This window comes from Bos taurus, chromosome 15 (genome assembly GCF_002263795.3).
Source record: "Bos taurus isolate L1 Dominette 01449 registration number 42190680 breed Hereford chromosome 15, ARS-UCD2.0, whole genome shotgun sequence".
NCBI classification, from domain to species: Eukaryota; Metazoa; Chordata; class Mammalia; order Artiodactyla; family Bovidae; genus Bos; species Bos taurus.
In genome coordinates this window covers 4,492,170-4,504,701 of record NC_037342.1, presented here as the reverse complement: position 1 = coordinate 4,504,701, position 12,532 = coordinate 4,492,170, and the positions used below count along the sequence as shown (strand labels likewise).

Here is a 12,532-nt window from a genome sequence, read left to right as displayed (position 1 = left end):
CAAACTTTGACTGACTCAAGTCTTTCTTAGTCCCATACAAACAACACAGTTTGGGCAAAACACAGAATATCATTTGAAAGTTCTGTGAAAAGATATATAATAATGGGCTAACAATACTCATCTGATTTAAGTGTATTAAATATATTGCATTGCAAATTCTTACTTGTTACTGTTAGTACTTGTATCTGCTTATGAAGAACTGTATCTGTTTCTTACCTTTTGACTTCCTGTCATGATACGATCTGCCTCGATGATGAGGAGTATCCAAATACAGATTCTCAAGATCTTCTTGCCATGATTCTGGATTGAAGTGCTTGAGCAGGTCTTCCACAGTATCAAATTCTGCAATCGTCTTGTCCAGAGCATCCGCAGTGAGAGTGGGGTCCGTTACTGATGGAGAGTGATAGGATATCCCCTAAGAGTGACATACAGCTCAGTGTACTCAGAAAAAGTGCATTGCTATGAAATACAAGTCACACAACCTTATGGAAGGAACACAGACTTCTGATTATAAGACATCACATATATAAATATCATGCTGAGCCCCTGTGCCGTAGTCTTGCCATATTCCTAAATAATTGCTTGGTAAATCATAGGCATTTGCTTTACTGCAAATCAAAAACAGGAAGATCATAAAATACCCAGCTTATCTGAACTGTAATCATTAAAAATGATACCAGATAAATGGAAATATCAAAACAAGTCATTAAATTTCTTGGTTTAAAGTCCCAAATCATCATATCCATATCAACAAATAATGGTAATAGGTAAAGTATGAACTCCTTTCATCTTCCATGCAAACTGTGAGTAATCCATTTCATATCCCTTGCTTAGCTTTAATGCCCCCTCTTTACAGCTCACCTACCATAATAGACGTGAGCAGTGTTTAAATTTACTCTGGAAATATCTTGATAAAATTTGGTACTTTAAGCATCTTATTGTCAACAAGAATAATAAGCCATGAAACTGGCTCCTTTGACTTAAGACTGGAAGATTCACTTGGGTGTGTATGTGTGTGTATATGCATTTTGTGTGTGTGTGTATGCACTTTCAGTGCTATAGTTGCTAGGGATCCCTGTTGTCATTAAAACATTCTCAGGAATACTCTTTAAATGGGGAATGCAACATTATAGAAAGTCTGGAAGGGATTATGCATTTTGCCATGGAATATATTCCCATATAAATTTCTAAGCACTTACTTCACTAACGCTGTACAATCTTGAGGTAAATGAGCCATGAGTCAAACATCTCTGTAAAAATTCATGACCCATTAACAAGGGAATGGAAAGCATAGTCTCCAATGTTTTCTAAATGTCTTTAAAGAAACTGCTAAACAAATAATATCCCCCAAGGGCAAGTATCTCATATCTCTATAGGAAAATAAAAATTAATGAAAACTTACATTTCTGAAACTTAGCTGTATTCCTAAAGAGAAATAATATGCATATGCATTATAAAGTCCCAGACAGCAAAGCCCACAATTATTTTCAGACTTTCAGGTGAATGCTTTTTAAAAAATCAAGATCCAAAGATTCCCAAGTGACACTTACTCTTGGGGAAAATTATGAGGTTTTCAGTTTAGTTCAGTTGTTCAGTCATGTCCAACTCTTTGCAATCCCATGGACTACAGCATGCCAGGCCTCCCTGTCCATCACCAACTTCCGGAGCTTATTCAAACTCCGGTCCATTGAGTTGGTGATGCCATCCAACCATTTCATCTTTTGTCGACCCTGGCTCATCCCACCTTCAGTCACTCCCAGCATCAGGGTCTTTTCCAATCAGTCAGTTCTTCGCATCAGGTAGCCAACTATTGGAATTTCAGCTTGAGCATCAGTCCTTCCAATGACTATTCAGGACTGATTTCCTTTAGGATGGACTGGTTGGATCTCCTTGAAGTCCAAGAAACTCTAAAGAGTCTTCTCCAACATCACAATTCAAAAGCATCAATTCTTCAGCACTGATCTTTCTTTATAGCCTAACTCTCACATCCATACATGACTACTGGAAAAACTATAGCTTTGACTAGATGGACATTTGTTGACAAAGCCATGTTTCTGCTTTTTAATATGCTGTCTAGGTTTGTATGTGGAAGAAAATAGCTTTTCTTCCAAGGAGCAAGTGTCTTTTAATCTCATGGCCACAGTCATCATGTGCAGTGATTTTGGAGCTCCCCAAAATAAAGTCTGTCACTGTTTCCATTGTTTCTCCATCTATTTGCCATGAAGTGATGGGACTACACATCATGATCTTAGTTTTCTGAATGTTGAGTTTTAAGCCAACTTTTTCACTTTCTTTCACTTTCACCAGGAGGCTCTTTAGTTCTTCTTCACTTTCTGCCATACTGGTGGTGTCATCTGCATATCTGAGATTATTGATATTTCTCGTGGCAGTCTTGATTCCAGCTTGTGCTTCATCCAGCCCAGCATTTCTCATGATGTACTCTGCATTTAAGTTAAATAAGAAGGGTGGCAATATACAGCTTTGACATACTCCTTTCCCAATTTGAAAACAGGCTGTTGTTCCATGTCCAGTTGTAACTGTTGCTTCTTGGCCTGCATACAGATTTCTCAGGAGGCAGATAAGGTAGTCTGGTATTCCCATCTCTTTCAGAATTTTCCATAGTTTATTGTGATCCACACAGTCAAAGGCTTTGGCATAGTCAATAAAGCAGAAGTAGATGTCACTTTGAAACTCTCTTGCTTTTCTGATGATCCAATGGATGTTGGCAATTTGATTTTTGGTTCCTCTGCCTTTTCTAAATCCATCTGGAACATTTGAAAGTTCATGGTTTACATATTGCTGAAGCCTGGCTTGGAGAATTTTGAGCATTACTTTGCTAGCATGTGAGATGAGTGAAATTGTGTGGTAGTTTGAGCATTCTTTGGCATTGCCTTTCTTTGGGATTGGAACGAAAACTGACCTTTTCCTGTCCTGTAGCCACTGCTGAGTTTTCCAAATTTGCTGGCATATTGAGTGCAGCACTTTCACAGCATCATCCTTTAGGATTTGAAATAGCTCAGCTGGAATTCCATCACCTCCACTAGCTTTGTTCATAGTGATGCTTTCTAAGGCCCACTTGACTTCACATTCCAGGATGTCTGGCTCTAGATGAGGGATCACACCATCATAATTATCTGGGTCATGAAGATGTTCTTTGTAATCTTGCCACCTCTTCTTAATATCTTATGATTCTGTTAGGTTCATACCATTTCTGTCCTTTATTGTGCCCATCTTTGCATGAAATATTCCCTTTGTATCTCTAGTTTTCTTGAAGAGATCTCTAGTCTTTCCCATTCTATTGTTATCCTCAATTTCTTTGCATTGTTCACTGAGGAAGGCTTTCTTATTTCTCCTTGCTATTCTTTGGAACTCTGCATTCACGTGGGTATATCTTTCCTTTTCTCCTTTGCCTTTAGCTTCTGTTTGTTTCCCAGCTATTTGTAAGGCCTTCTCAGACAACCATGTTGCCTTTTTGCATTTCTTTTTCTTGGGGATGGTCTTGATCCCTGCCTCCTGTACAATGTCATGAACTTCTGTCCATAGTTCTTCAGACAGTATGTCTATCAGATCAAATCCCTTGAATCTGTTTGTCACGTCTACTTTATAATCACAAGGGATTTGACTTAGGTCATCCCTGAATGTTCTAGTGGTTTCCCCTACTTTCTTAAATTTAATTCTGTATTTGGCAATAAGGAATTCATGATCTGAGCCATAGTCAGCTCCTGGTCATGTTTTTGCTGACTGTAGAGAGCTTCTGCATCTTTGGCTGCAAAGAATATAATCAATCTGATTTCAATATTGACCATCTGGTGATGTTCATGTGTAGAGTCTTCTCTTGTGTTGTTGGAAAGGGTGCTTGATATTATCAGTGAGTTCTCTTGGCAAAACTCTATTAGCCTTTGTCCTGCTTCATTTTTTACTCCAAGGCTAAATTTGTCTGTTACTCCAGATATCTCTTGACTACCTACATTTGCATTTCAGTCCCCTATAATGAAAAGGACATCTTTTTTGAGTGTTAGTTCTAGAAGGTCTTGATAGAACCACTCAACATCAGCTTTTTCAGCATTACTATTTGGGGCATAGACTTGGATTACTGTGATATTGAATGGTTTGCCTTGGAAACCAACAGAGATCATTCTGTCATTTTTGAGATTGCCTCCAAGTACTGCATTTCAGACTCCTGTTGACTCTGTGGGCTACTCCATTTCTTCTAAGGGATTCTTGCCCACAGTAGTAGACATAATGGTCATCTGAGTTAAATTAATCCATTCCAGTCCATTTTAGTTCACTGCTTCCTAAATGTTGATGTTCACTTTGTTCCTGTTTGACCACTTCCAATTTACCTTGATTCATGGACCTAACATGCCACGTTCCTATGCAATATTGTCCTATGCAATATTGTTAAGAGGTTTTATAAGAGCATAAATCCCTACTATTGGTATAATTTGTTGTTGGGAGGGACAGGGAGTAAGTGGCAGATGGGGTCTGGAGTATAAAGTGAGAGACATGAGATAGATTGGTGAAGGTACCAGTCCAGCCATTTAATTAGGAGTGTGTTTGTGTATGTGTATGTGTGTGCATGGCTCATAGAAGCTGAACCCTGATTAAGGCACATTACTTCTGTCTTTCACAACCCTCTTGGTACACTATGCTTAAGGTAGCTAAATTTATGATTCAGTAACACAAGTCCAAATTCCCACTCAACTTTGTATTGTCTGGATCTACAGTCTACTTGGCTCTTACTGACCACATGATTTACAATTAGCTTTGTATCACAATAATGTGGTCTAAGATCCATAAAATCAAAATTAACTGGCCAAAGTTAGGTGCATGACACCATATGAAAGCTTTGAAATTACATTTTCCCCTCTTTTTTGAGACAAAAGAAGGTACATCAATCAAGCCATTCAACCACAAGCAAAGCTACCTAAATTACTCTGGGGACCTCCTGGCAAGGAGCTTCCTGGGCTTCGTCTTAACAGTACCCATTCAGATGTCTTTCCAAGAGAAAGCTGTGGAGGCGCTCTTAGTCCCTGAGGATGAGGAGGGAATCTAAGCTCTTCTTATATTAGTTTGAAGAGCAAATACAAACTATAGGTACAATGTAAAAGAGAACTTATGTATGAGTTTTGCTGCTTTTTTCAAGTTTTGACTTGAGATACTAATGATGGTTGGGGATTCTCTGGTGGCTCAGATGGTAAAGAATCTGCAATGCAGGAGACCTGAGTTTGATCCCTGGGTTGGGAAGATCCACTGGAGAAGAGAATGGCTACACGTTCCAGTATTGTTGCCTGGAGAATTCCATGGACAGAAGAGACTGGTGGGCTACAGTCCATGGGGTCACAAAGAGTCAGACATGACTGAGTGACTAACACACTAGTAATGGTTAAGAAAATATTTATGACTGATTAGGTGACTTAATCAACAATGGAGAACATTTTTGTTTCTGAGGCAATTATTTAAAAACTATTTTTGAATAGTTTTGAAACTAGGGAAATACTAGTTGATTGTGCTTCTTTCAATGGCACTATAAATTTGATCTCATTCAGATTCTGTTATATGTTCATAAAAATCAAACTAAAAGCTGAGTGAATTACTTTAAAATGATAAAAATTTGTTTTAAAAAATGTTCTGAAAACTGTAAACCAGTCTCAACAGAAGCAAAGAATGGTTTACATAGAAGTTAATGGGAGATCCAAGGGCTCTTGCTCCTGCTTCAGAAGGCTGTTGAAAATCAGAATGCTGAGAAAAGAAGTGAGGTCTCTCTAATCTTCCAAGAGGATTCAGCAGAACCTGGACTTAGAACTCACTCTAGAAGAATTTCCAGTGGATTCAGACATAAGGCTGAGCTTGCACGGACGCACCAAATGGATGGGACAATCCTTCTGTTTCAGAGTTCCTGCTGCTGTTGCTGCTAAGTCGCTTCAGTTGTGTCTGACTCTGTGCGACCCCATAGATGGCAGCCTGCCAGGCTCCCCCATCCGGGCTATCCTGAATTAGAGGGGGACTTCAAGCTTATTAATTTCTGCCCTTGGGGCAAGGACTGATGAGACAACCCTGAGCGATCACGCATAAGATACTTGAGGATCTTATGACAGAACAGCCAGAGGATCTCCTGACAGAACAGAACTCTTGGTCCTGGTGGAAAAGCTGCCACTGGAATGTACCTTAAATTGTCAGTCAGGTGCTAACTGCCCACACCTCCTGCCTAGCCTCTCAGCTCCCCAGTACCCCAGCATTATTTTAATTGTCTCCTACCTGACAATAATTGCCTATACCCAGCTAATTTCAGAGCATGCATTGCCAAGTATCAGAGATGAACAAAGTTTCTGTAAAATCACCATTATAGACCACACTGATCTCCATCAGATCATATTCTAGTCCAGCAGCCACACTTGGTGAATTAAAGAGTCACAGAGTCTATAGAAGAGGAAATCCTGGCATCTCAGGATATTTTTTAAAACTCCCCCCAAGAACAAAAGATTGACTATCACTTCAGGGGCAAAAAAAAAAAAAAAAAAATCAACGTTGACTCAGCCACACTAACATACTTTAGAACCATAGCCAAGTTTTCTCCATGCTCTTCATCTTATAATGAACAACTGCATTTATCATATTTTAGTTTATTGCTACAGAAGTGCTCCCCACAGGATTGGTGAAAACAAAACCTGCTCTTTCTGTACAAAGTAGATAAGTAGACAGAATACTGAGAAATGACTAGATTTGGAGGAAAACAAATGGAGCACGAACCATTTTAAGTTTCAGGGTGAATTATGTTTTATTTCTAAGACACACAGAACACAAGTCTGGCTTGCACTTAAGTTTTATCTTGTGATTAACACTGGGGCTTTTTCACATATGAAAAGACCATTGAAAATGCAAAGGTTAACAGCTTCCCCTGGAATATTCAAAAAACTATTTCAAAATTCCCCACTTGAGCTTGGGCCCTGGACCTGTTTCATATATTTTATATAGACTTTTAGTTGGAATGTTCTGCTTTGAAACTCATAAATACTTAAGTCATTGCCTCCCGTGTTCCTACAATGGGTACTGACATTTCCTGGAAACCTTTCTGAAAGAGAAGGCAAAAGGGCATCTGACATAGCCCACTGTAAAAGAAATGGAAGAACACATCATGCTTGAGATCTGGCTTTGGATCAAGCCATAGATCCTGCATGCAGCTGAAGCCATCCCAGGATTGACCTTAGCTACTACTGCATCAGTTGTTTTTGCAGGAACAGAAACATAAATTACTTACTGAGATAGAGCTTGTGACTGACTCCCAATTGGTCTCTGAGGCTGCTGCAGGTTGGAAATATTCCTAGAAGGCAAAGAAACATCCATGCGAGTCAGGCAAACCCCTGTTCAACTCATTACATGCACAGTTTCATCTCAGCCATCTGAATCTGCTTCCAACTATGTGACAATGGGAATACAGGTACACGCCTGCTGAACAGATCACCATCTGCCTTAAGCACCTCTCCTCAAGAGCCCTTGTCATTCAAGACATGGACAATTGCATTCACATATTCTTATAAACACTGGTGAAATGAAAAAAATGTGAGGACAGGAGTTCAAATTTTAACTCAGTCATCCACTGGCCATGTGGCCTCTCCTCTCCAATCCTTCTTTTACTCTCTGCAAAAGGAATGTGCTTGTACATTGTGACGTGCTGAGCTACGCTCAGTCATGTCTGACTCTTTGTGATCCCGTGGACTGCAACCCACCAGGCTCCTCTGTCCATGGGGATTCTCCAGGCAGGATTACTAGAGTGGGTTGCCATTTCCTCCTCCAGGGGATCTTCCCAACCCAGAGATCAAACTCACATCTCCTGCACTGGCAGGTGGATTCTTTACTGCTGAGCCGCCTGGGAAGCCCTGTAAAAGGCTGACATCAGATGCTTAAATTACAGGGCCATTTTGATGACAGACTGCATTAATGATGTAATTATAACTAGAACCTAATAAAGATTAATAATTATTATCAGTGTTAATGTTTACTTGGTTTGAACTACATTCTGTAATATGTTCATTTCTGCTAAGCTAGTCTATGATAATCTGTGACCTTTTAAAGATGAATTAACTGACAAAATGCTATTCCTGACTCTATCAAGAAATGTCAGGAAGACTGGCAGGAGGAAGGAAATGGCTGTGGGAGTGACAAAGCACTACCCACTCAAGGAAAGAAAGTGAAGAGCAGACTCAAAGTCTTAAAGGGTTTGTGACCTCAGAGAAAGAAACTTCTCTTATAAGGCAAAGTTCTTTCTGATTTGTCTGTTAATTATTCCAGTACCCGTAAGTTTTATAAACATAATGGGAAGGAAAGCTGACTCTATCATTTTCACAAGTCACATGTGATTTCTTGACACTGCTAAAATAAATCACTTTGGTTAATTTCTTCTAGCCTGATCAGGGAGTAGGAGGTATTTTAAGATGATGCTGAGAAAAATTCAGCCACTCAAATCTGACAGCTTATTCACCCAAGTGTGCTTACTGAATGAGAGCTAAGAATCGTGTCTAAAAAATTTCATTAACATTTTGAAGAGCTGGAAGTGTATTTGTTAACTGCTGATGATAAAATTGGTTTATATATAAATGTCTACATAGAAGAAACTTTGTTTTCCAGAGGGAACTAAGGCAAATGTGGGGTTCGGGAATGAACATCTATTAAAAACTGGCTGGGCATCATTATTCTAATCTCAATCTCAAGGAAGAGAGGAAAAAGAAGTCTCTGCACTCTGCAAGACAGAATATACATGGAAAGAACACTGATATCTCATGGAAGGACGGGTGCAAACAAATGAAGGTAAACATTTATATGAGTCTTCATAAACTGGTAAACAAGTCAAAATAAGCAAGAAAACCAATGGCTTCTCCCTGTCTTGGAGATGCTATTAGTGTGAGAATATATTTCAGATTAAAAAATGGGATATGAGCAATTGTCAGATCAGAGAATTTTCATTTTTACTCATTCATGATATCTTTGTTAATCATCTAATGTGATATATTCTAAGCTGAGCATAGCATCACAAGGAAATAAGGAACTATAATTCCTTTCAAGGAGTTCAGAATGTAGACAAACAAAGAGGTGAACAAACTCAGGCAGGTGCTCTGATATTACTCAAGATACCACAGGCAGTAAGAAATTCTTCTTGCCCTAGGAAGTGGGCTTAGAAAAATTTTGCATAAGAAGGTAACTTGAGCTGAGTCTTGTAGACTTAGATAAGCAGACAAGTAAGCAGATGGTTATTTGCTAGAATGGTATAGTAGAAGACAAAGAGACAGCAACCTAAACAATATGAGGAGAGTATACCGAAAAAGGAGCAAGTTGATGGGGAAAGTTAATGAATCAGGCATGTTGGACATAAAGTATTTGTAGTACTGATATAACATCCAGGTAGACATGTTCAGGAAGCCATTTGTTATATGAGAATAAACCGCATGAACTTGAGATATAAAATAAATCCTGAACTTGAGATATAAAACTGGGAAATTATCAGCATAAAAATGGCTGACATATATAGCATTGTGTAATTAACTAAATAAGCAATGGATTGTGTCAACGGCATATGGAAATCAGAAGCGGAACCATCTTAAAATTTTGGAAGTGGAAAGAACTCTTAGGATTATCTAAAATGCTAAAAGGATATGAAGGATAATCTATTTTAATTACAATATTAGAAGACCAATTCTCAGAGAGACAGTGTGCTCTATATTACACAGCCATCTTCTGGAATGATTGGACCAGCAGAGCCCATTCCTCAGTAAAAATCTGTGTGGTGATTTTTCACATCATTGCAGCTAGCGTGGGTAATTGTACGCCTGGGGGAGGAAAATGGAACAGAGTCCAAAAGGAGAGTCTTCTATTGTAGGTTCTATACAGTGGCTCAAGTGGTAAAGAATCTGCCTGCCAATACAGGAGACACAAGAGATGTGGGTTCGATCCCTGGGTTAGGAAGAGCCCCTGGAGTAGGAAATGGCAACCTACTCCAGTATTCCTGCCTGGAAAATTCCACGGGCAGAGGAACCTGCTGGGCTACAGTCCATGGGGCCACAAAGAGTTGGACACGATCAAACACACACACAGACACACACACACACACACACACACACACACACACACACACACAGAGGTTCTATAAGCAGAGTAAGATAGGAATCTCATTTCATTCTTTTGCATTTAAATATCTAGTTTTCCCAGCACCATTTATTAAAGACTATCTTCTTCACTATTTGGGAAGGACTGTCTTCTTCACCATTTATTAAAAACTATCTTCTTCACTATTCACTACAGAATTCCAGTCAGAAATTTTAATAGGAACAAATGTTAAATGACTTCATTAAGACCTATATAAAATGTATCAATAAATTTATCTTCTCTTAGCAATATGAATATTAGACATTTAAAAGAAACCAACTTTCTTTTATGTTATTTCAAAGGTTTGCCATTATTTATAAATGGCGTTTGGGAAAATGGATACATGTATGTGAATGGCTGAGTCCCTTTGCTGTTCACCTGGAATACCACATCATTGTTAAATGGCTATGTGCTTAGTTGCTCAGTCGTGTCCAACTCTTTGTGACCCCATGGAATGTAGCCCGCCAGGCTCCTCTGTCCTTGGGGATTCTCCAGCAAGAATACTGGAGTGGGTTGCCATGCCCTCCTCCAGGGGATCTTCCAACCCAGGGGTCGAACCCAGGTCTTCCACATTGCAGGTGGATTTTTTTAACCATCTGAGCCACTGGGGAAACCCTGTTAATTGTCTATACCCCACTACAAAATGCTTCTGGTATTAAAATAAAATAAGAAGAATGACATCTAAAATGAGCTTTTAAAAGGGAATGACATCCCTTATAAAAATAAAATACAGAACCTCCAAATTTTAGCCCTGAAAAGAGAATCTTGGCATGGGAAAGAATATAGCAATTTTACTTTCTAAGTCTATACTCCTAGGATAATTTTCATTTCTTCCATCATATCTCCCAAATCCAAGATACCAGTAAATCTCCCAACTTCCTGTTAACTTTCTCCATGCTTCTTTCTTCCTTCTTAGAGTCTGCATTACACAAGACAGCTGGAATTATCTTTTTTTCCAGCTTAATTGAGAAATAGATGACATAAAATGCTGTATAAATTTAAAGTATATAATGTGACAATTTGATATGTATATATTGTGAAATAATTACCACAGTAAGGTTAACACATCCATCATTCACATAATTACACATGTGTGTGTGTGTGTGTGTGAAAGAATGTGTGTGGTGAGAATATTTAAGATATTCTCTTAGCAACTTTCAGGTACATAATACAGCATTCAGCAGGCTGTGTATTAGATCCTCAGAACCTACTAATCTTATTACTAGAAGTGTGTTACCAATATCTCACATTTTCCCCAATTCTTCTGCCTCCAGCAACCACCATTCTACTTTGTTTCTGCATAAATTTTGTTTTTTGTCTAAATGATTCCACATATAAGTGAGATCATATAGTTTTTGTCTTTTTTCTGTCTGATTATTTAGTTCACACAGGATAATGTCCTCAAGGTTCATCCATGTTGTCAGAAATGTAGGATTTCCTCCTTTATTGTGATTGAAAAAATGCATAAATATAATGTAAAATATATATCATATTTTCTTCATTCATTCATCTATCAATGGACACTTATGTTGCTTCCATATCTTGGCTATTGTGAACAATGCAATGACTGTGGGAGTGCAGATATTTCTTCAATATAGAGATTTCATTTCCTTTGGATGTATATCCAGAAGTGGGATTCCTGGATCATATGGTAGTTCTATTTTTAATTTTTCAGGAACTTCCATACTGTTTTCCATACTGGCTGCACAAATTTACATTCCCATCAAAAGTACATTCAGATCAGATCAGATCAGATCACTCGCTCAGTTGTGTCCAATTCTTTGCGACCCCATGAATCGCAGCACGCCAGGCCTCCCTGTCATCACCAATCCCAGAGTTCACTGAGACTCACGTCCATGGAGTCAGTGATGCCATCCAGCCATCTCATCCTCTGTTTTTTCCACATCCTCAATGGCAGTTGTTACCTTCTATCTTTTTAATAATAGCCATCCTACCAGGTGGCAGACAAGATCTCACCATGGTTTTGATATGCATTTCTATGATGATTAGTGATAATAAGCATCTTTTCATGTACCTATTGACCATTTATATCCCTTTGGAAAAAAGCTTACTCAGGTCCCATTCTCATTTTAAATCAGATTATTTGTTTTTTTTTTTTAATTTTATTTTATTTTTAAACTTTACATAATTGTATTAGTTTTGCCAAATATCAAAATGAATCCGCCACAGGTATACATGTGTTCCCCATCCTGAACCCTCCTCCCTCCTCCCTCCCCATACCATCCCTCTTTGATTATTATTCTTTTTCTTTTCTTTTTTGCTATTGAGTTGTATGAGTTGTTTATATATTTTTTATATTAACTGCTTATCGGACACGTAGTTAGGCAAATATTTTCTCCCATTCTGCAGGCTGCCTTTTCATTCTGTTGGCTGT

General features: G+C 38.5%; 1 protein-coding gene across 2 annotated transcripts in view; it reads right to left on the bottom strand.

Annotated features, from left to right (window-relative positions):
• Positions 1-12,532, bottom strand: part of PDGFD (platelet derived growth factor D) — a 278,537-nt gene that overhangs the window by 33,272 nt on the left and 232,733 nt on the right. For both annotated transcript variants that reach the window (XM_005215730.5, NM_001083706.1), the window contains 2 exon segments: positions 7,259-7,321; positions 217-415 (listed from right to left, as the gene is read on the bottom strand). In XM_005215730.5, coding sequence (XP_005215787.1) covers positions 217-415; positions 7,259-7,321 — 262 coding nt within the window.